This window comes from Tinamus guttatus, unplaced genomic scaffold (assembly GCF_059628265.1).
Source record: "Tinamus guttatus ecotype Peru unplaced genomic scaffold, ASM5962826v1 Tinamus_guttatus_pri_ptg001602l, whole genome shotgun sequence".
Lineage (NCBI taxonomy): Eukaryota > Metazoa > Chordata > Aves > Tinamiformes > Tinamidae > Tinamus > Tinamus guttatus.
In genome coordinates, this window is record NW_028290136.1 from 2,387,493 (window position 1) to 2,413,123 (window position 25,631).

The 25,631-nt window shown below is 38.3% G+C and overlaps 1 protein-coding gene across 2 annotated transcripts in view; it reads right to left on the minus strand.

Annotated features, from left to right (window-relative positions):
* The window catches only part of SAMSN1 (SAM domain, SH3 domain and nuclear localization signals 1), an 83,984-nt gene that overhangs the window by 38,904 nt on the left and 19,449 nt on the right, over positions 1–25,631 (minus strand). For both annotated transcript variants that reach the window (XM_088539344.1, XM_088539343.1), the window contains 4 exons: positions 23,326–23,393; positions 18,217–18,285; positions 14,508–14,631; positions 12,981–13,357 (listed from right to left, as the gene is read on the minus strand). In XM_088539344.1, coding sequence (XP_088395470.1) covers positions 12,981–13,357; positions 14,508–14,631; positions 18,217–18,285; positions 23,326–23,393 — 638 coding nt within the window. The remainder of the gene's footprint in view (positions 1–12,980; positions 13,358–14,507; positions 14,632–18,216; positions 18,286–23,325; positions 23,394–25,631) is intronic.

The following is a 25,631-nucleotide window of genomic DNA, read 5'->3' on the forward strand; positions in this document are numbered from 1 at the left end:
TCAACATGCAGAGTTCCTGGAATTCTGGATTCAGCTTTTCAGACTCTCGATCTTCCTTCTCTTCCCGAAAAAATAATTTTATGTTTCTTTCTTCTTTTATGCTAATCCTTTTCCACTAAGGTCAATGTAATCACAGTGAAATATAGCAGGGACAGATTACAGAGCATCACTACCAAAGCTCCCACTGAATTTAAAGGTATATCTGGTACAAACAGCAGTTGCCACTGAGTAAGAAAAAGTGTCTCTTTGCCAGGCCCTCAGAATATGTCCTTGGCAGGCTTCCAACATCTCCTGCCTTAAAAGGTGAAATGAAGTACCAGAAAGTTATCTCAAACTTTGATCCCAACACATTCTCTTGTATTAACCTTAGATGAACAGATCAGTCATGCCTACACTATGTCAGGTTAGCACTAACACTAATAGAAAGACATACTATTGTGACAGAAGGATTCTCAAGGGGATTGGCTTTCACCTATTGAACATCTCCCTTTCTTATTACCTTGAAGAGTAAGAGCCAAAGTTGTATTTATATCTTCCAGACATTCCTGTTGGGAAAACTCAAAGTCAGCAAGGTTGGTATCTTGCAACCACAACCTTATCCAGCATCTGTGTAATAATTTCCAGCAGATATACGTGCGTCACTAGTGGTTTTCCTGTACAATTTATTGTAAGCAGAACACATTTTACTGTCTGTGACAAATAACAGAAAGTAATTGGCAGGATGATTCTGCTGAGGGTTCAGGTATGCGTGTGAACAGCGCTCTATCTCAGAGTGAATGTTAAAACATAGTTAGAAGTTGCATTGCAATGGTCATGCCTAGAACATCTCATTAGATCCTGCTAGTGAGCATTGGGATTACTAATCAGCTACCAGAGCATTTGCAGGTTTGCATTTAATTTGCAGGTTTCTGCAGCTGCAGCTCAGCCTTCTTGAAATGCATTTATATATAAAGAATGTTTGCTGCCTTGCACATCTATTCAGAAAGAGAACTCATATAGGAACATAGAAATTTAGGCTCTCTCTGTTAATTTACATGCAAAACAGGACATTCTTCATTTGCCGTTTTGAAGATCAGGTTAGCACACAAGCATTGGCAATGCAGCCAGGAATTTTTTTAGGTACGTACATGATGTCTGTCTATTTCTGACTAGAATAAAGATCAACAAAAGTAAATTCTGATTAACTCTAATGCGCAGCCTGCAGTCAGGAAACTCTTTGTAGTTTGAGACATCTTTTACTGGTAAACATCTGCTGAATTTCTTCACTGATGGCAGAAAGTCAAGCTGCTGCACCACTATAGCATTTGAACTGCTGCTTTAAATGTTAACTTGAAAAAAAAAAAAGGTACTACGCTCTGTATTCACTTGCAGGACTCCAAAATCTCACTTTGCTTCTACTGGAAAAGGCTATTCCCCCTTTCTTCTTCAACATGGTTTCAAGTGGGTAAAAACCAAAATCCGGAAGTGACAGAAAGGGGACAGGATGTCTTTGTTTGTAGTTATCTTCTTTCTACCCATCTAGATGATGTGATAGTCAATTGATTGATAGCCAGCAGAAACACAAAAATGCTTCTTTGACAAACATTCGTGATTTTCAATCTTACATTTGATTTTCTTTTTCTTGCAGTGCTGTGTATAGAACCTCTGGGCTCACCAATTTGAACACTTGATTACAGTACTAACATTAATGCCAGTATCTTCAATCTGTAATGTGGGTCAAATTAGTTCTACCCACAGATCGGCCAAATCTGTCGGTAGATCTCTCACTGAGGAGAGGACTCACACAAGTGATTTGCATCTCATACCTCGGCATTTCGAGGCCTGAATCTCAGTGTATGAAGGTCCCTCTCCTGAACTGAGTCTGCTTGGCACGTGCAGCTGACTGGCCTAACCTGTGATCTCCTGAGCATCGATGGCTGGGAAATGGAGAAGGCTGCAGGTGGTGCTGAGCTCCCCTGTGCAGAAGGGGAGGTCTGAAAAAAAGAGTCCTTGGGGTTAGCTCTGTAACCCCATGCTTTGGGGAAGCATCTACCTTGATGGTAACAGGCTCCTTTGGCTTCACTAGGATGCTTCAGGCTCGAGATGAATAACCAGAATTGAATAAATTGCCTCAAGTCAGTTGTGCCTCACTGTCTGACTGGGAATGTGCTCTTAGCCCATCACAAAGATGAAGTAAAACACATTCACATAATTTTATTTCATTAAGGATTTAATATAATGTGTTTTATCTCAAGCTTACTGTGGGCTAATAGCACTCACAGGGACAGTCATAGTACTTAATATATAACATAATTAAGCATGTTTCATTAACTTATCTTGGGGGGCAGAGAGGGTGGAATGGAAAGGGCCTCCTCTATATCCAAAATCTGCATTGTATGGAAAAGACAGATGCATACTTTGCCTTTTCACGAACATGAACACCTTTGTCCTAAGTCCCCTCTGCCAACCTTGATTACTTTCAGTGTATTATCAAACTTTTTTCCACTCTCTTCTCAACAAAGTGTATGAATGTTTTGGCTCGATCCTTGCATACCACTTTTCTAGAGAGTTTTTTATTACCTTACTCTGATCCTTTATACTTCTTTCACACACATTATCTTATGTATCTCCAAGGTCCTTGTCTTGCTGCTGCCAAGAAAAGCAGATGTAGATGAAAAAGCTAAAAAGTTTACTCTCCCAACTGCTCCATGATCTTCTGCTGAGCTACAGACTGGAAAAACAGTCTGGAGAACTCACCCAAGGAGTAGGAAAACTCTGAAACTCATCTTTAGATCTTCTGGTTTACAGCAAAAAAAACTGCATAAAAACTGGTAAAGATTGGTAAAACTATGAGGTAGCTCCTCTATTTTGGAAGGATAAGGTTCACAAAAATCTTTGAACCATTTTTGGGCTCAATCACCCTTGTAAAGCCAAATGATAAAAATCACTTTCAGGTATCATACACACACACAGACAGAACAATAATAATAATAATAACAATAAAGTTTTAAAATCGAGGATCAAGGACTTTAGGGAAGGCAGAATTAAAATTGTCTGTGCAACCTAAATCTCACCTCTTTACATATATATTTTATGATGGCCTTTTAATTATATGATTATTTACTACTTTTTCTCTACTTAATCTTTGATCCATTCAACATGAAGGATAAATCTGAATGGAGGCATTGGAGTCTGCGAATAATCTGTTTGAACTCCTGCTGTCCTGTGGCATACGTGGGAATGTGTGTTCTTGTTCTGGCAACAACCATCTGATGTGCAAACTAACACACTATCCTCATCATACAAATGGGGCCTGAGGCAAGCAAGTGATTTGTCTAGGAGGAGGACCTCACAAAAGTGTAGAGAATTGAATCTGCATTATCTACATCCTTCATCACTGGATCATGATTTGTAGTGTTAAGATATCAGAATGCTGCTGTGGAGTATGGGAATAAGGATGTATTTCTTTGTTATAGTCAGCGCACACTAAGAAAGTGTTTTTAAACATGTTTGCTTTGCAGCTGACCACTGACCTCAGGTGCTCCTCCGTTTTTGGTCCTATGGTTATATGTGCAGAAAGTTTGAGCACATGCAGCTGCAAGTGAAGTTTGGGGAGCTGGACTCTAAATATTTTTAAGGTTTTTGGAGTGAAAAAAAAAGATCCAAAGGGAATTGATTTTGACCTTTTCCACATGTACATTTCCAGCTGTAGGACATAAGTTTGCTGTATCTGGGGACAAGAACAGTCACAGCTGGCAGAGCAGCTAAAGACCTCGTCCCCTGTCAGAACTGAGGGCACATGTACTGCTGCATTGCTATGTTGATTAATTTTTAGGTGGGTCATGTGAAAGCAAGGATGATCTGTGAGAAAGGAAATCCATGTTTTATTAAAACACCTACAATCCAGAACTAAATATAGACGACACAAAAATATCTGCAATGAAGGCTGTCTCATGATCTTAAACTATCTGAATTCTCGCTTTACCCACTTCCCACGCAGTTTGTTGTCATTTCTTGTAGTATACTTTAAAATGCAAGTTGTAAGTGGAAGTGAACAAGAAGTTTCATGTCATTTAACCTAATTAATTTGGTTCCTTCACGAAAAATATTCAGCTAGATTGCTTCAAATGGATTACAGTGTAAGCACTTCCAACAAGAATAACATTCAAGTTTCTAATTTGCTTTGCTCGTGTATCAGGGAAGGTGAACTTTTTCAATCAGTTAAATGTCTATAGAAAGTCAGTCCAGAAATTTCATTACCATATGTGAATTACTTTCAAAATAAAAGGTAATATTCAGGTACAAAGCCCTGATCTCTGATTTCTAATGATCTGTTCATGTACTTTAAAGTATTTAACTAGTAAGATTAAAGGTGTGTGTCCATTGTTTCATTTATAACCTTATTTTTCAAGCACTATTCTTGTTTATTTTGCCTACATTTCTTTTTTTTTTCAAAGTTGGATGAAAATCCAGTATTCAAATTAAATTTCCAATTTCTAAAAACAAGTCTGAGATTATGCAAAACATGCCCACCCACCTCTAGCTTAAAATATATTTGCCCTGTTGGAGAATGTCATAACAGAAGTACTTCTTTTATTGGACTTTAAAACACATTGATTATAATAATGCTGCAGCACTGGAAATCTTAATGTCTTTCTGGCACTGAAAATCCACACTCTTCTATTGATGCTATTGCTGAGCACTGATACAACGTGACTTTTCCTCCATTTCTACATGAGGGACAGAAAAACAACATTGCTTTAATTTCTTCTGATTTATGAAAGACTTATTTCACAAATAGGCTTTACAGGAACACTTTAAAGCATACAGAAATAACTTAGCAGAGAGAATAGTTAGCCCAGTCTACACTCACAAAACAAGCAAGCAGTCACAGTCAGTTCCTGAGCCAAATCAGAAGCTCAAGAAAATGAATGTTCTTTCAATAAAAGGTAATTTAAATTACTTGGAGAAGACAAGGAATATAAGACCTCGATGTATGTCCTGCTACCTACCACCTATATATTCCTGTAAATTAAGAGGGCTGGCAACAAGGATCCTTGAGTTGTCTTAGACTGTGGCTTCCTTAACCCTACATTCAATCAAATCCTTACTGAATTAGTAATGTAGGTAGCACTTCAACTTCAGCTTCATCAGGTACACTGAAGAAAACTGAAGCTGGGATTAATTATATTCCTGAATAAAGATGAGCACGCATAGAAGGTATACTGAGCTAACGCAAGCAAAATGAAGATTAAACGTTTTGACTATAAATGGAAAACTTGTCACTGACTCAACAAGCATGAGATGAGGCCAAAATTTAAGTTTTGAAAGTCAATCTATAGAGAAGAAACACTGCATTACTTTGTGTACAGAGACAAATTGCACTTGAAAAGTTGCAGTCTCATATAGGCAGATCCCAAGCCATTGATGATGGCTTCATTGGCCAAAACCATCCTGGTAGCATCAGGAGCTAACATGCTAGTGTCACACAGCACCAAACACAGCTGTGTTACAGTTGAATCTTTTATTGGGATAAACCGAAGATGCAGATGCTTCATGTTGCTTTCCGTGATGTATGGGAAGAAACAATAACTCTTTATAAATTTGTTAATATTAAAAACAAAGAAGAAAAAATCAAATTATAACTGAAAACAGATGCCCTGAAGGGTAGCATTTTCAAAGCATAGATAACTAATAAAGTGTAAAGATCATCCAATCTAATTTTCTTTTGGTATACAAAAGTGTATCATTTTGGCAATTATAAAGGGTGCCAACAGCAATTCATCTTCCATTAGACAGCTTGTTATCAACATCTGCACTTAGTTTAATTTAAAAGTCAAAATTTAGACTTTTAGTCATATTTTTTGAAGCAGGTGAATTCTTTTTTTTTCTGTTGTAAATTCACATGCCATTTAGGCATGTGAATTCATTCACATGCCATTCAGGCAATAAGGGTATGAAATAGAGTTTGTTCTATGTTTCCAATGGTTACATCTCCTCTTCGTAATGCATTGACAACAGCAACACAAAGTAACCTTTCATTTCTCTTTGCATCTGTAGCTCAGAGGTCCCAAAGAACTAGAGTCAGAAACAAAACCATGAAATCTTGTTAGAGGAACTGAAATGTCCTTCTCCAGCTATCTGAAATTATATTAATGATGCTGCTACATTTTAAAATATCTTGTACTGTAAATAAATTCCCTCAAACATTGTTCTTCCTTATATATACTAGCAAATGCTAGCAACCCAACTGTATAGACCAGTCCTGCAACGGTCAGAGGAAAAAGCTTGGGATTTTTAAGCTACTTAGTAGAACTAGCTAGATATATATGCCGCTATGATTAATGAAAAATGCAATAACACTCCCTAGAGAGCTATAAAAAAACAGTGAAGTATTAAAATTCTCTATAGACAGGAGTTAGCATGGTGAAGAGCAGTGGCATCACATTTTCCATATTTTTATTGAGTTTGTAGGGTCAAAACCACTACAGAGGAAGACAGTACATTACTGTGTAGATATATAAATCCAGACCCACAAGATGCCAGAAGGTAGCTAAAATTATTGCATGACACAGAAGGCTATTGGTGGGAATTCAATATTAACACAGTTCTACAGTGCAACAGTAATGAAGCTGGAAGAGTGGAGAGTGAATCAGAATCTCCCAGGTGCCTGTCTCCCAAGTATAAAACTTGAATGTTAAAGGCTTGTGCTTTAAGAGGTGATTTTTACTCATTTCATGTACACAACTACAGCAAGCCATACAACATATGCCATGCATAGTAACTTCTTTCTGTACTAGTTTCTTAAATAAGGGTGCCAATGGCAGGAGACAAAGTAAGACTCTACAGACATGGAGGCGGGAAAATGAGAGCTCTGTATCTTCAGTTCAGTGGTTTTCACGTGTCTGCATGAGTGCATACCTCACTTGGTATTTCAAGGAAAAGTAAACTCTGAACATTCATGGCTCCTGGCTTTTCACCTGTATGAGAATCAAAGCCATTCAAATTTAATCAACATTTTCCTGCAACAGACAACACTTATGAATTTATCTCGGTTCCCATCCTCATAGGACTTAAAAGTCTTAATAAGCTTTCACTAGCTCTAGGGCAGGATTAGAACTGGGAAATGGTGAATGCCTTTGAATTTAACTTTATGTTAGATTTAACTACACTGCTGAACCTTCTTGCCCATCAGCCCATGCAGCTTCACACTCTGCAGTCTGAGGATCTAGTGATCACTTTGCACTCAGCAGAGGTGCTCAGTCTGCAAGCTGAAAGGCTGAGATGGTTGGACCCATGGGGAGATCCACCTAATAGGTGAATTTAGTTAGAATGTTATAAAAAGCAACAGGAAACCTGTTCAGGAACTTGTAAATCAAGATGTGATGAAATAGAGCGGCAGCTGGAGACGCTTTCATTTCTTAGAAACCAAATCCTGTTTTCATGTCTCAGCTGCAGCCTATTACTTGAACATCCATCATCATGGCCCTGACTGTTTAGTGCCATCCTTTCAACTGCTCTTCCCCTCACATTGCGGGATTTGCAAACTTTTGCTTCTGTTAGGAAAGACCTTGGGTATCAGTTTGGGAATGGGTGAGCAGGGCTTCCTTAACACCAGTAGAACAAGAGATTTACATTAGGTGAAAATGTAGCTTCCTATTCTGCTGCTGAAATGGGAATAACTAACAGGTACAGCTTTGAAAAGCACCACTTATTACTGAAACTTAACTAGAGTGATTAGAACATTTGAAATTTGGAGTCTCAGAAAAGCAATCTGGGGATTTCCAAACATCCTTATTAGTACTATATTTGCGGCAAATAAGAATTCTACATATAACTGGCAAAGCTCTTTTAAGACATGCACATGGTTCTCTCAATAGAAAGACACAGGCTGAGGAAAGAAAAAAAAAGGCAGAAAACAGTCAAACGGCTTTTAGAAAACTGAGCAGCCAGAAAGTCCATTAAACCCAAAAGTGTACATGAGCAACTGCCTTCTGAAATGATGTAGAAATCTTTCCTTAACCATTTTCTGGGCTGAGCAGAAGAGGACAAATGGACCTTTCTGTTCTGCAGTACCTTTTTCTGAAGAAGAGCATTTTCTGTCTTGTGTGTTCATGACAGGCTTCCCTGCCAACTCCGCTAACCTAGAGAGTAACCACTGATCACAGGTGCCACAGCAGCTCCGATAGCCTACACAAACCTCTGGGTGATATACAGCACTTAAATGGAGAGCCAAGATGATCAGGAACAGCAAGTGGCAATACAGTGCAGGGTATAAGCAACCATAGAAAGCAGGCAAGTCTGTTGTGGGGAAGCTGGGGAGTAGAACCTATTATACAGAATATGTCCAGAAAAGCTGGGAGAAGGAAATGTCTGTGAAAAGAGCTGAGGGGAGGAATATTTTGACAAAGAACCAAGTGCTAAACTATGCCCCATCTACTAAGTAGTCAAAGGCAGACACTGAGAGATGGGTTGTCCAGCAAGAACGCAAGTGAGACCAGGAGGAGAGCAAAATCCACATGGTCACTGAAACTGCGCAGAACCATGGTCATAATAGCAGAGCTCATGTAACCATCAGAAGACCTAATACATTTCTTCACAGGAACATAGGGCAAATTAACAAAGGTTTTGGCATAGAAAGTCACCTGCGATTTTTCCCAACTTATTGTCCATTCCACTACTAATTCATTCATATAGGATTCAGACCATTGATTTTTGAAGCTTTCTACTATCCTCTTACCTGCAAAAGGGTAATAAGGGTAATAAAGGTATCTTGATCTGCAGCAACCTGAGACCTTTCTTTCTCCTCATCAAAATCTCCTCTAATTCTGGGAAAAGACACTTGAAAGTGTGAAAGACACTTTTCATTCTCACTGAATACCAAGTACAACCTGTAACACATAGACATTCTTAAAGTAATAATGACTAAATATTTCTTCTGTTAAAACTAACCATGTGATACTGTGGGAAGAGAGAAACCTCTTTCTATAGATCTCTATCTATCTCTTTCCAACTAGAAATTATTTCCCAAGTCCTCTCTTCCTCCCTCCCTCTAAAGGATGATTTTGGCATCCTACAATCACAGCTTCCCTATAACACAGCCACAGGGAGAGTGGATGGGTCAGCTAGTGAAGTAACATGTTCCTAAATGTTTAAAATACTAAAGGAGAGGAGTGAGGGCTAATTTGCTTTGTCTCAAGAAAATAGCCTGAGAATCCTTTCTTTAAAGAGAAACCCTCAGTTGGGACTCTCATTGTGTCCAACCTGCAGGGCCAGGCAAGCCCAGTCAAGACCCTATTTCCAAGTTTCCAATCCTAGATTTAAATGCCTTATATAAGGATACAAAAGTCCTTATTTGAGGAGACCTATAAAAGGCAACAGATGGCTGAAATGGCTTGTATAAAAGTCAAATGGACGTGGCATTTCTAAGTATATTCCTTTTTGGAATAGTAAGATTCTTAGCATAAAATTAACAAAAGAGCAGTTTTTTTTTGTAAACACTATTAAAAATAAAAAATAAAAAGAAGTCCAAGACATAGACAGATGGCCTATTTTCTGCAGGGTATAGATTGAGGAATAAAAGAAGCATCAAAACCAATAACCTTTCACATTACGGTCAAGTGCTTGTTGAAGTGGTAGTGTCTGCACAGTTTTTTTCTTGCATCCCCTGTCTGACTTTCAGCTGATTCATAACATTACAAACACCTGGATCATTCATTTCTCTCCCCAGTGTTCTTTATGGTAATATGCAGCTATATTCAATATTGTATTTCTTTATCTAGGAGCAAGTGTTTCTTGTTTTTCTAAAATAGTCTTTCCTTAAACATATTCCATTTTCTATGAAGGAGCTATTTACCAATTGCATTAATTTCACATGGCAATCTTGATGGACAAAAAGAAAAGCAATGCTTTGAGTTGCCCCTAGCAAAGCTTTGGCCAACCACTAATTATATTATACAGCTGAACAATGCAAAAAAATACAACCTATGTCTAAGTTAACTTTGCAAAGGGCTGCTAACAGTGGCACAGCAGCTATAAAATGGTAACACAGCACAGTTAGTTCTGTATTTAATTACAGGACAGAAATATGGAATTGTAAAATGTTTCCTAAAAAAAAAAAAAAAAAAAAAAAAAAAAAAAAAACGGAGCCAGAATGGACAAGATTTTAACTGCCTCTAATATCTCTTTCCCAGAGACAGCCAGAATAACGCAGATCTTGACGCGTACTTAACTGTGTGTGAGGTGAAAGATGGGGGGTTGGAGGAAGGCTCCCTGGAGAGTTTGCTCAGTCTTATAGCTGGAGACAAGTGGCTTTTGGCCATGTATTCGCAGTTCTTGTTTGGTGACCAGTTTGAATGCTCCCTCTCAATCCTTTATCATGGTACAATCACGGTACAATAAACAAAGGCCATAAGGAAAGCCTTGTAAGGTGCTGAGGAGGAAGAAAGGGAGAAGGGAAAGAAGTCAGGGGAAAAAACTTTGAGAAGGGAATTAGGATCACTCAGTTTTGTCTCTCTAAACAGTAAGCTATGACAAAGAGATTCAGCTCTTATTCCTTGTGATTAATGGGAGCACACAGCTTAATTAACTATCTGCAATTTGAGCTTTAATTAAGGCTACATTCAGCTTTGCATACATTGCTGAGATGAGTCTGAATAATGTGTATCCAAACTAGGAGTTCCTCTTCCCTGAAAACCGGATCAGCTCCAGTTCGTTTATTGATGGAATAGGAAAGTCTTGAACCAGCTGAAGTCTTGCATTTACTATTTTGGGCAATTTGCATCAGTCATGAACTGATACCTATTTATTACCTATTTATTTCAGGGCTGCATCCACTTCAGGCTATCTCTGCATCATGTTGCAGCAAAGACAATAGAATAATAGTCAAGCCAAGATCAGGCAAGAAAAGGAAATTGGACTTTAGTTAGAGAATCAGAAATATTATTAAGGAATACACATTTTTTTTCTTCTGTAATAAATAAGTCAACATCAGAATGAACATCTGCATTATCCTCTATGTCTGAGCCCCCCACAGCAAAATCATCAGTGTTGGCTTTTGTTGATTCTTAAAAAGCAAAACTGAAAATCCAGTCTTTGTAATCTTCAACTGAGCCATTTGGTCGAATGCAAATAAAAAGAATGAAATGTCTTGCCATTGCCTAATCTACATCTACAGAGACTAAGCCCAGAGAGATAAATTAAAGTCAGGGAGCAAAGTGCCCGTCAGGAAAGCAGATGGCAAAATAAACAATAATGCAGAAAAAAAAAGCACTAAAGCTCTTGCTGGCACTTAATACTAACACGGGTAGGGCAAATCTCACCAGGGTAGAGAATGTTAACAGACTGTTTGTGACAAAATGAAATAAAATTGTTTGAACTGACACTTACTTTCTCATAAATCTGACCCACACATCCATATTATTACTATTTTGCCCCGGGGCTTCATTCTTTGTTTGGGATGGTAGAAGTGCTTTCATTAGGAGCAGGCTTATGGCAGAGCTCAGTTTATCCCCTGAACAATCCTATTTCTATAGAGAATCCTATCTACTGGCAGACAGGGAGATTCAGCCAACAGAGCACAGTCTCTTTATCCATTGCTTCTTTCTGCCAACACTCTGCCCCAAAGCTCTCTCCCCAAGGATGGCTTCTCAGAGTCTGCAGTGCTGTATCTCTCCCAGGTTTCACTACTGCATCCTTCTCAACTTAATTCTTAAGATAGTTCACTTTCTCCTCAGTTACAGTTCCACTAGTCAATGCTTTAGACTTTCTGTTTTCTGTATCCACTCCCAGGAAAATCTGCTGGGCTGTCAGCCAGCCAAATCCCTTGTTTCAGGTATTTCCTACCTTGTCATTTCGTAAGGCTGAATGACTACCTCCATGTATTCAAAAAAGTGATTGCTCTATTGACCTTCTTCATCACAACAATGATCTAGGCGTGCATATCTTTCCTAATGAACACATACATCAGAGAAAATGTAAAAAAAAAAAAGTCCTGTTTTCAGCATATACCAAAACAGGACAGAAGAATCTGGCAGATGTTTGCGGATTTCTTTCCTCCTGTGACTTATATTCAGTTTCTGGGATCTAGGATTTTTGTTCGGTGAGAACCAGCTCTGCCCCTTATCACAGTATAAGGGAACAGGCATGAAGAGAAAATAGGCTAATGTTTACCTCTTTCCTGGCATTCTCCAGTCAGCCAAACACTCTCCTTATGGATACCACTATGTGGAGTGCAAGAAGATCTGCTGCATCCAGTGAGACCTGCTGAGTCTCATCGCAGCATTCACTCTTTGTGTCTTCCTCCAACTATGACTTTTCTTGTTTTTGCTATTCTAGTTTTAATTAAATCTTTAAAAAGAGCCAGCAAGTAAAATAGAAAAGCTTTTTCCAGATAGCTACGTAGAATAATAACTGCAGATAGACACTGAACTCTGCCCCTTTGCATCTGGCCCCAAGAACTTCTTACTGCCACAAAGATAATTGCAAAAATAGGTTCTACCAGCTGAGCTGATTCAAGAAGGCAGAAACATCAATACCTCTTCAACCTCTGACATTTCTCTAAATAACTGCAGTGTCCTTTACTAGCATTGTAGTGACCTCTAGGGGCCTGTGCAAAGCCCATTGGTTTCACTGACCTTTACAGACTTCACCTTACCCCAGACTTCCAGAAAGTTTTCTAAAATTGGAAGGCTTAAAAAGTATTTAATGAGTATTTCATGTACAGAATAATTAAAAAAAAATAGTGCATCTGATGAGAAACAGGATGGTGTAAAGTCTTCCAACTACATGCTGTTGGCATCTACATGGTTGAAAATGAACGATGTAGAACTATATGAAACCCCTTGTGTTAGCCTGTACAACAGTCATGTCCATTCACCTGAAATGTAAATTTGGTTTACTGCATTTCATAACTGCTTAGAAAATGATAGCATCCTTTAATGCTAAATCAGACCAAAATGTTTCCACCTCCTAGTCATTTGAGCACAAAAGGAACCACTTACCCAGGAGTACTGTAGATCCATATCAGTTAAGGAGTATGTAAGATGGGGGTGATGAGAAGAACAAGTACAGTTTTCCCATTCTTCTATTTTTGAAATCAAGAAATCACAAGGACAGAGCTGGTTATCAGGAAATGGCTTCCAGTCACTCCACAAGTGAAATTCAGTTTCCGAATGGATTGAAATTGTTCCTAAATTGTTCAGCCTAGAAGTGTAAGATCGGCCCAAAGAAGCAGAAATAAAATCTGACCTAGTCTCGGTCTCTTCCTTTCTCCTCACATTGTCTTTCCAGATCTTCTTTTCCTGAGGCTTTGACAGTTTCATGCAAGAAGTTAGTGTTTCCTCATCTTCTTCAGAGAGATAAGCATCTTCCAATGTATCTTTAAAAATGCAAAGATATACTTCTGTTATAATATGGTGCAATTAACACAAAATACCATTTTTTCTTAAAAGTATTCTGTTGCATTGTAAACAATAAAACAAACAGGGACAACATAAAAATCAAAAAGAAACAAAAAATCCCAAAGAAAAATCGTAATTTGGGAGATGGAAAAAAAATGTATTGGGTCTGATACCTGAGCCAAAAGCAAGATTTATTCTCCATTTGGTAAATTTGTAATGTTCTTGCAAAAGCTTGGAAGACTATATTGATTCTGTAGTGAATAGGAAATTTTGCTAAGGAAATGTCATATTCCTGCAATATTTACAGAGAGCATGAATTTTGTTTAAATACTGGAAAAGTTTAGAAAGTTTTTCTGAGTAATTCTTCTCCCTTCCCAGTCTATACATGAAAGTTTTAAAGTAGTTGCTAAACTCTGACTTTTTTTTATGTTTCAACTCCAACAATGATTTGGTTGGAGTAGCAGTTCCTTAGGCAGTCTGAACTCATTTTGTGAGTATTAGTTTAAAAATAATCATATACACAAACACACTGTACATCAAACACAGGCACTGCTAAATTAATGTTGGCAAAATGAGTTCAGATGAAGAAGTGCTGCGCAGTCAGATCAGTGAGCTATAGGAGATTCATGAAAATAACCTGAGTTCAGCATTAGTTAAAAATACCTATGTCTTATGGCCTGAGGCAATCGGGTATGATGAAAGGCTGACTTGCTTGTCATGCCATAGACCTTCTTGCACTCCTAGCTGCTCCTGGCTCAATGATTAATACTGAATGATTTCTTTGCATTTGTGAGTTTTGCCTTCCTCATATGAAATGTGATACAAAACTGGGAACCACTCTAAAAACATATTGTCCCCAGCACACAGGCCCCACTGTTATACAAGTCTATTTAGCTAAATCCCTGCTTGCAAGATACGCTATTGCAAAACTCAAGCCAGTGTGACAGGAAACACGTTTTCACACTATGAGGAAGTCACTACTAAAGTGCTATCACAGTAACATCTCAGTTGGGGGTTGGAGATTGTAGTTGGTGAATAACAGACCAGGACAGGATTGTTCATAGTTATGTTCAATACAGTGCCATTTGCAAAATGTTGGAAGGAATGCTACTACAGTGCTTCACTTACTGAGGGGAATCAAAACATGTTTGACATCCTCCATGCTATGCATACTAGTTTTTTTGGTTCGGACCAATTTCTGCAATCGTTTTAATGTTCCCATGGACTCTGCTTTATCATCTGGTTCTGTACCCTGGCAAAAAAAGAGAGATACAAAAAGTATTTAAAACTCACAAATGAAAAACAAGGGTAACGCTGCTTATTTTGAGAAGCAGAAAAGCTCAGCATCAACGAAAAGCATTTTGGATTAGTGATTGAGAAATGATGAGAATCAATCATCTCTTTAATTCTTTAAAAATTGCTTGTGTTCTTGTAAGCAGTATCTACTGTATGAACAAGGAAATGTACCAGTATGAAAAAGGAAAAAGGCAAGTCACAAGAAGCATCGGATTTAGATCAGGCTTTGCATTATAGCTTACATATTACATTTCTTTAATACTCCAGTGTTGCTCAGATGTGGTCATTGTATAGGACTGTGTTCTGAAATAGAGATGCTTTCCTTAAATCAAGGCCTTATTTTCTTTCTGAGATTGAATGATGGTAATGTGAATGATAATTCAAACTGTTATTATACATTCCAGTAATATCCTATTAGTGAAACTCAAGGCTTGGGTTTTGTCTCCTAGAGCTAAGAACTTCATGAATATGCAACCACGTCACACACTGCAAATTACATCAAAACACTAGTAGTTACACTGAAAACCAGTCCAGAAATTCTTAAGTCCTCTTCCAATATGACTCTTAATTTCCCTATGAATATCAGAGAGACATTTCACACTTTCACAGCTATTTCCATAGTCATGTACTGCCTTTTGCATAGTTTTTTTTTCCTTTTCATTAAAAAACAATAGAAGTAAATATCTGAGTAAAACCATTACTCTGTTTCATGATATTTCTGTTTCTGACTACTTTTTGCCACAATACTATCTGGTTTCAATGGATGTTAACCTGTTCACTCCCATAAATAATTTGGCCTGTTGTGGCAATGCATCTGTGGTGATATTAAAAGCAATTAAGTGTAAGTGAAAGCAGAAGTGCAGAGACCTTCACTGCTCTCTCCCCAACGATTAGGTCACACATCATAGATCTTCCCTGCTTCCTCATATGCATAATCCTTTAAGACAAAGTCATTGGGGAGGTTTGCCAGCACAGCCTAATGTGTGCTGGGAAGGTTGCTTAGGGCTTGATCTCAAGAGATTCTGAACTCCTCAGTTTTCAGCTGGGTTAAAGGCTTCTCACGAAGTCTTAGCATGAAGCACTTCTGAAGCCCCAGCATTCATGTACTGCAAGTCATATACACCCCAGTCACAATGATAAGGGAGAGAAGGTATACTAAAGGTTCAGATATTTTTCTATAAAGACACAAGGATTCTGTAAGCAGAAACAGAGGTTTAGTAGAGAGGCAAAGAGCATTTTTTATATATATTTAGTTAACTTCACATTGCTAGACAATTGCGTATGTTATTGAAACTATAACAGCGAAGCAGAGTTATAGTGAAAGCTAAGGAAGAATAGGTGGGATGCTCCCCTGCATAATTCAGTGTTTGATTTCAAAGCCTGTAAGGATTTCTAACAAAGTATTTATATTACCAAAACTTTTTGGTCCAAGTATAAACTTGTCTGGGGATTTAACAGCCTATAGAAATTGGTATGCCTTCCTCAAGAAAAAACATTTTTTTTTCAGTCTCCTATTGTGTTATGCCTTTACAAAATGAATCAAAGAAGGTGAAAATGCTAACATTACTCTGTTAGATGAGAATTCTTGTAGCAATAATCATTTATTCATTTATAAGTAATTACACAAAGGTAACATGAGGACTTTGATTTATGATCTGGATTTCCATCATGGAGATATTAAGATGAAACAAAAGATAATCTATTCAGATAATTTCATTAATGGTAAACTCTAATCCTCTTTGTTTTAAAAGCACTCATTGGGGAGAATCTCTTGTTACTTAAATGTCATATGTGGCTAAATAATAAACAAAGTAACCATCTTTAATGGAGGGGAAAAAAAAAAGCTCATTCAATATCTGTAAGTGATGGGAGAGCTTTTAAATTTACAGAATTTTATTTTGGTTTATCTAAATATCCAAAGCCAGAAGTTTAGATGTACATCCAAACAGAGGTAAAACATTCTTTGGTGTAGATATCAGATAAATTGTATTGTCCTTGCAACCCTCAGCCACAACTATTGAAAGCATGCACAAAAGTGAAAAAAAAAACTGTTAGATGTTATGGCCTAGTTTCAGACTCTTTTCTACTTGCTGCTTCTGCTACTTGGCAGTGAGTACCTCTAAGTTGTCACTGTCTGGAGAACGACAGAAGGGAGAGGTACTCTTGTGTATGAGCTACCCATAGAATGGAGGCAGTGCTACTGTTTGGAATAGCAATGTGTGCTACTGCCCACTACCCTTCCTCTCTGTGGAACAGGAATGTTACTGAACAAGCAGCACTGTGGAAATAGTGCACAAAGCAACATGTCTCCACTCATACGGCTATTCATTTCGGGGACATTTAAAAGCTTTTTACCTCTAGGTTCCAGGGAATGAGCATTTGCTCACTTGAACATTATAGGTATACTTCTGTTTTAATGAGCAAAGAATTCCTTAAAACAAACAGCAGTATTCTTTGTTTCCTCGCTATAAGAGGTCACAGCCATGCAAAATGGTGACATACGACAAATATAAAACTAATTGTGCAAGAAAATAAATTACAAGCTGTCCATTATTTGTAAATAATTTGGATTAGGAGTTTGAATATTTATGGATCAAGAAATACACATTTAAGAAATGTGTTTAAAAAATGAGCAAACAGGAAAAGATAGCTAAATCATGTCTGATGATCAGTTTGCAGTTTATCCTAAAATACTCCAAGTACCTTAGAAGTCTTTGCTCAGTGAGATACTGTGAAGATTAATCTGGTGATAGAAAGAATAAACAAACAAACAAACAAAAACCCACAGAAAATAAGTGTAAAACACTGTTGGCCAGATTCCATCAATTGCACTCTTGTTGAGCACTCCATTTCCTAAGTGTAGCTGCACTAATTTCAACAGAAGTACTTGCACTTCTGTCATGGCAAATTCCAATCTCTGTGATTTCCCCTGGTTTGCCTGTCCCAAGAAATTGCAGTGATTTTATTATGATCAGCTATACAGAGCATACTGAAAGCCAAAAATTACCAAATACTTACTGTGTCTATAGGGCTGTTGTACCATAGAAATATTTAGAAAGTTTCAGTACGCTGTGAATATATTAAAATAGAAAACGATAGACAACTTTCTACTCCATTTATACAGAACGTTAGTTCTGTAAAATGCACTGATTTGGGATAAATTTGATATTAAAATGTCACTATAGTCACAGTCAACTGTATGTAGACAAATACTTCGTAAACTTCTTTCATTCTTCTCAGATGCCCATACATCTGAGTGTGACCTTTAACTGTTGCCATTATTTTAGTCTGGTAGTCCATGTACTCAAAAATAACTTCAGAGCCAAACTAAGTAGGGTAGGATTATAGGTAGATTTGCTCCTGGGAGTCCCATACCAATAATAAAATATTCTATGAGATAAAAAAATGTCATGGTGGACATGGACCTGGATAGAGACCAGCTTTTCAGAAAGTAACATATAGTAAAGGAAATGCTGTTAAACAGTGTGTTCTTCCAAGCTGCTAGACAGTGATGGCAAAAGAAGCTTTCATGGCAACATACCATTTCACCATTACTAGCCACACTTGGACTCTGAACTCGTGGTGGAATCCACTGCTCGTAATTTATCACCTAGATGGCAAGAAAAATAAGCAAAACCCAACGTTAGCATGATGAATAAATATAATTAGTAGCATCTTATTGAATACAGTTTGAGAGCTCAGTAATCTTTCAACACAGAACAACGTGCATTTAAAAGCAATGGCCGATCCATAGTAGCAGACACCCATTGTCAAATTATGTTTATTACTTTGTGTGGGACTGACACATCCTAAAGGCATCACAGCATACATGGTGCAGTGGCAGAACCATATATTATCTTGTGGGATGTTTAAGAATCATCCTAGGTCTGGAAAAATAGAGGTTTTCCTCTCTCGGTGAGTAGAAGTCACAAATGTCTTTCCCCAGGAGTGAATGCCCACCTGATGAGCAAGTGTCACTAATGGATTGCTAAAGAGGCTCTTGTTCAGTTTGCCTCATTTTGCTTCGGATGGTGAGACCACAGGGTGACAGTTTCAATAGGATTAACAATGCAGACAAAATGGGAGGATCCTCAGAACTAAGCAAAGAGAAGGCTATATGTGCACATTCATCCCATAATCCGTTTCTTGGTCACAAAGTCCTCCTGATAGGAACACCATGAGAATACACTTTCCCAGGGGTACTGATGCAGTCCCTGCTGGGCAAGCCTGATAGTGCTTATAGCTTATCAGTGAAAGTAATGAACACCAGCCTTTTTTTCTTCATGAATATGAATGACATTTTGAAGGCTGAATGCAACCTAAGAATTTACGTGAGAAATGAGGCATGAAACATTTCTGAAAATGTATTAGTCCAAAGACTGTATTACTTCATATTTTATGTCTTTCCCAATATGCTACAAAGGGTTTGAGCCATTAAGTGAGCCCTGCTAGAGAAGAGCAAGAATATGAAAATAAGTGTGGAAACTAAAGCTTTTTTTTTATGATAACATACAATTATTACAGTTTAAGTTTATGCTTCAAACTATACTTCCGTTCCAATGCTACACTGCCAATCCAAGTTGCCCTGTTTCCAAGTATTTATATGCTGAACAGAATGAAATGAGCATCTGGTTAGGAAATATAGAGGGAGTAAAGCTCCCCCTAAAAAGTTGGAGGATGCAAAGAAGCTTATTTACATATTTCTATTTTGAGAAAAAAATGTCATTTATTCTATTGACCTTTTCTTGGAGACTTGTCTCTTCCATGTCTTAGAAATATAAAATGTTGAGGTTGGAAAGCACCTCTGGAAATCACCTAGCCAATCTCTTTTCTCAGAGCATGGTCAGCTAGAGTAGGTGCTCAGCGTGTTCATTATCTCCAAGGATGGAGACTCCGTACCTCTCTGGGCAACCTGTTCCTGGCTTGACCACCCTCACAATAGAAAAGTGTTTTCTGATGTGTAAAAGGGAATTCTTGTGTTTCAGTTTGAGTCCGTTGTCTCATGTCAGACATATTCCAGTCTCTTAGTCATCTTTATGATCCTTGACTCTCTCCAGTATGTCCAGGACTCTGACCCACCACCCAGCTCATGAAAATTAAACCATATTGTCCACTGGATTGACTGCCACTGTGAACCACTGGTGACTGGACTCCATCTGAACTTTGTGCTGCTAATCACAACCATCTAAGCCCCAACAGTTCTGCCAATTTACAACCCACCTCACTACACACTATCTAAGCTCTACTCTAGCTTTTTAGCTAGACCATGTGAAGCATTGTTAAAGGCAAAGAAATCATCTGCTCTTCTCCCCTGCTCCACCAAGATAGTCATTTCGTCATAGAAGACTATGAGATTTTACCTTCATAAATTCATCCTGACTACTTTCAATTACATTCTTGACCTTCATTAGCTTTCTCCCAGTTCTCCAGAACCTCCCTGATTATCATGATCTTTCAAAAATACTGACAGTGGTCTTTCAAGAACATCAACCAATTCCCTCAGTACTCATGGGTGCATCCTGTCAGGTCTCATGGACTTGTATATGCCCAAGTTGTTTAAATGTTCCCTAATCTGATCCTCCTAGAAGGGTAAGTCCTCCTTACTCCAGACTTTCCCACAAATCTTAGGGGCCTGGGATTCCTGAGGGCAAATCTTACCAGTAAAGGCTAAGGTGAAGAAGGCATTGAGTACACCTGTCTTTTCCTTGTCCTTTATCACTATGTTCTCTGCCCCACTCAGCCATGGGTCCACATTTCCTTAGTCTTTCGTTGCTGATGTATGGAAGTTTTTCTTGTTGCCCTTCATCTCCCTGACCATTCAATACTAGGTGAGATTGGGTTTTCTTAAACCCATCCTTGCATTCTCGGACAATGCCTCTATATTCCCCTCAACCCATCTGCCTCTGCTTATACCTCTTGTACTCCTTGTTTTAAGTTTGAATTCCATCAGGAACTCCTTGTTTATCCATATAGGACTCCTGTCATCTTTGCTTGATTCTTGCAAGTGGGGATGGACTGTTCTTGAGTTTGGTGTTATTTGAAAAATTAGCCACTTCTCCTGTAGCCGCTTCTGTCCAGGACTGTATCCCATGAGATCCTCCCAAGCAGGTTCCCAAACACACCAAAGTCTGCTAACCTGAAGTCTGGGATTGTGACCCTGCTTTTTGTCTTGTTTCCTTCTCAGGCTCCGGACTGCCACCTTTTCATGGTCACAGCAGCCTTGGCTGCCCACAGAAATTAACATCCCTGACCAGTCCTTCCTAGTTTGTAAGCATCACACCTAGTAAAGTATCTCCCCTTATCAACTACTCCATCACCTGCGTCAGGAAGCTGTCATCAATGCACTTCCAAAACCTTCTGGGTTAGTTGTACCCTGCAGTATTGTCTTTCCAGCAGATATCAGGGTGGTTCTCTATGAGGACCAGGTCCTGCAAATGTGAGGCTTCTTCCGGCTGTTTGAAGAAAGCCTCATCTACTATACCTTCTTGAACAGGTGGTATGTAGCAGTCATTCAACAGAAGCCTCCCATGTTGATCTGCCCACGAGTGCTGACGCAGGACTTCTTAGCTAGATTGTCATCCAACCCTTGGCAGATCACTAGGCATTCCTGACACTCTCTTGCATAAAGGGCAAGGAAACTTCCTTCCTTGCCTTTTCAGCCTGTCCTCCCTAAAGCAACTCTATATCTTATAAGTATATACATTGTATGTCCTGGGCTCCCCAGTACAAGAGGGATGTGGAGCGAGTCCGGTGCAGGGCTACGAGGATGATCAGGGGCCTGGAACATCTGCCCTGTGAGGAAAGACTGAAAAAGCTGGTCCTGTTCAGCCTGGAGAAGAGCAGGCTGAGAGAAGTGTATACAAGTGTATACAAGTACCTCAAGGGAGACAGTGAGGAGGATGGTGCTGGCCTCTTTTAGTGGTGGCCACTGATAGAACTAGAGGAAACGGCCGGAAACTGAAGCATCAAAAGTTCCACAGGAACTTAAGGAAAAAGTTCTTAACAGTGAGAGTGACAGAAAACTGGAACAGGTTGCCAAGAGAGGTTGTGGAGTCTCCTTCTCTGGAGATCTTCAAAACCCGCTTGGATGCAGTCCTGTGCCACGTGCTCTAGGTGACCCTGTGTGTGCAGGGGGGTTGGACTGGATGATCTCTAGAGGTCTCTTCCAACCTCAAGCATTCTGTGATTCTATGATATGTACATTCATCCACAGCTACAAAGCAGTCATGTGAGTTAGACCATAATGTCCCTGTCATCACACTGAGTATTGCAGATTTCTACTACCTCCTCCTTATTACCCATGCTGTGTACAAATGTTTCAACTGGCTATCCAATTAGGTTGATTTCTCATAAAAGGTATGAAAGCTTCCTCCATCATATTGTCCTGTAGGCAGTTTCTTATTTCTGTGCCTAATGCAGTAGAGTAAGTGAAAATAATCAGAATATTTTGTGAGTTTAGAAGGCCATTTTGTCAAGATTACCTTGATGATCATGAAAGACAGAGACAATAATTGCCAAAAGACAATACAGTGTCATAAGAGATGACATTTCAAAAAAGAAAAATTAGGCTCAGTAAGTCCTAAAATGGCACCAAAGTGAGGAGATATCAAAGTGTCTACAGATTGTTAGTGATGTGGCCCAAAAAGTGTCTTTGAATAATTAGGAAAGTTGAAAACAGAAATTTGCTTTTAAAGTTAGACCAACAGTTATTAAGGAAATGCTTTAAGAGGTTTTTAAAAAAATCACTTCACGTCCTTCACATAAGGTCACATCCTTGACCTTATTTCTTAGTATACTCTCTTCCTTCTCCCCCTCGCACCTGCCTGGGAAAGGATTCCAGAACCTTCACCAAGAATCATCCAGAAGGCTCCTGAGGCAGAACAGCTTTTAAATAACTTATTAATTCCCCATTTAGGCACCTCCTCACATACACACATAGGTGTGAGTTCTACTGTTAGTCAGACTCCCAAACTAAGGAAATTGTATCATATTACCAAAATCAGCAGAGCTAAGCTGATTTGCGACAGATAAGAACTGGCCTTATAAATAACATATTACCCAGACAAACTTTGGACTGGAAGTGAAAAGAAAGGAACAAGTCAATCACTCCAGTTCCTCAGCTACAGCTCTCTCTCTCTCTGCTTTGCCTCTCTGTTGCTCAGTGCTCACCAGCTGATGGGATCTTAAATACTTTGATATTATTATTATGCTAAGCCAAGGTTCAGAATTCCTTAATTGCACATACTAGCAGGTTAATTAATGTTTTCTTATGAAGAGTAGTGTCAAGAGACGCAGTATATGTTTATATAAATTCAGAAAGGATCCATATGCACATTGATAGGACCATAAGCCAACATGGATCACACAAAACTATCTAAATACTTAGCATAGATCTTGCTAGATAAAATTACAGCATATTAATTGCATTTGCTTATGAGAATAAAAAGATTCATAAGTAATAAAATCCATATGGTTTGCATAATGAAAATTTTGTACACCCAGGTAATCACCAGAGTTTTCTTTTAAATGTAGTTTTCAAATACATGGGTATGCTGAGTGTGAAGTCAAGCCTCGGCAAATACACACTGACCAGAAGCAAGAAATACGCTATTTGAATGGCATTTTCATTTATGAAGAGTAGTTCTTTCACCTGGCATGTGGTTTCTTCTATCTTTTTTCCTCGCAGAAAATGTAATCCATCTCCAGTAACATTGCCCTCTGTGAATTCTGACAAAAAATAAAAGAAAAAAATAGCTTTAAAATGTCCCATTTAAAAGTTTTTTTGAAGAGTATCTTATGAATTTCACTATGGGCTTTGATAGCTTTATGACTCTCTGAAGTTAAGCTGACATCATTTAAACAGGTATTTAATCTCAGACTGCTTTCAATGAAAACTGCAAAGCAAATTTGCAAATTGTCTCATATAAATAAAACTCAATCAGTTTTACTCCTTGATCTGCACTTGGTCTTCAATTTACTAATCCAGAATTTCTGGCAAACACTTCTTCTCAACCTGCTATGTTACAACAGATGAACATGTTTTAAAAGAATTAACTTTCTTTCCCTTCTTTCAAAAAAATAATGCTTTGCCTGGGAAGAATAATAGCCTTTATTAGAACGGTGAAGAATAATAGATCAAATGACTTCTTAAAAAGTCCACTTTTTAGCAAGTCTACTCTGAAAGCCCTATATTACCCCCACATTTCCATCAAGACAAATTTTCCCCCACTATGCTACTGAAGAAGTAGGCCATAGATTCCATCAATACAGATATCAGAGGCACTCCGTTATCCCACAGAAGAAAAAAGAAAAATGATCTGGCAACCACATCAAGGGCTACCATTTCCAAAGTTCATAGAAACAAATAAGATTTTCTTTCTCTCCTGAATCACAGCTTGACATTCTTATTGCTGCTGAGGAACATCTTACAATAACAGTAATTCTGGTTTTCAAAGCACAACTAATTTAGTGTATGTATTCACAAAGGCTAATTGTGTTCAGGAGAGACTGCAATCTTCTCTCTACAATCAACAGAAAAAAAAGATTTATTCAGATAATAATTTGAAGTGGCCAACAGAGATTTCTGAAGAAAATGTTGAAGAAAAATGTTGGAATATGAGCCTGAAAATTTATCAAAAGAGCAAAATAGCGCCCAATTTCCAAAATGTCTATGTTGAAATTAAACGAGACCATAATGTGTATAGAGCTATTCAAAATAAAACCTATACTCACAAAACTCCAACAGTTAAGAGAAAACTGTACAGGCAAATTAGCACCTATGTTTTTTAAATGCTATTTTTAAAGCAAATTCTGAATCAAGAGACATACTTATAATTATTATTTTTCTTAAAATAAAATCCTTTTCAACCAAAATTGTACACTCCAAATAATCACGGTAATTTTGCAAAGCATACTGTAATGCTGGCTAAAAAGTCACGAGTCAAATTTTGATAATTAGACATATAAAGGAGCACATATTAGGCATATAAAGGAGCACATCCTAGTTCTGCCTTTAAACCTTAAGTCATATGCCTAGAAAGTCCCATCAAACAATTGCCTTTATTTGACAAAGTTGTGAACAGTAAAGGGGAAAATAAGTCACAGAATATTTTATTTTACAAGTTTGCCATTAGAGACTTCTACAAGATTTTCTACAGGTTTAGAGGACGGCATCTTTCTCCTACAGACCTAACAGTTAGAGTAAATAGCTTTTCCAGATAGTATGCTAGTTTCCAAAATCCAACAACACGAGTAACCAGATTTTAGGATGTCGCAAGCATCACAAATCTCCTTGAAGTCATTGAGGGTTGGGCATCTGATAACCCTGCTGTTAGATTACATACAGAGCTAGCTACAAGGAATAAAACTATGCTGGGCAGTGCTCATACCTTGTCAGATTAACATAACTGGACCATTTTAGATCCTCAAGCTAACTTGCTTCGATCTCCTGAAGGCATCTCTGAATGCTGTGGCTCTCATTACTCTGCAGGCTTACTCTGAAAGGTAGGCCTTACAGTGTTCAGTGCTGTGGTTCACAAGCCTTCTTATGACAAGGGCAAAAGGCTGTTATTTTATGTCTGTTCACAGTTGACTCATAAAGAACCATGGAGAGATATATAATGTCTTCAGGCCTGAGCCCTGAAGACTTGATAGAGTGAAACTGATTTTAATGTAATTTCATTCAAAAATAAAATAATAGCAGGAAGTTGATAAAAACAAAAGTTAGTGACGCACTTTCACCTCCAGCCATGATCTCCTTTACCACCCTGACATGCATCAGCAGTACTCTCTGACTCTGCCTGAGGTCTCCAATCCACTGTTGTGCAGAATGGGTTACTTGGGCAAAACAACATTCAAAAGAGTGTAGCTCAAAAGTTCATTTCTTCCAGCTTTCCCTCACTTTACTGTGGAGTAAAGATGGAGAATTATGTTCTTTAGCTCTGAGAGATGCCAGGT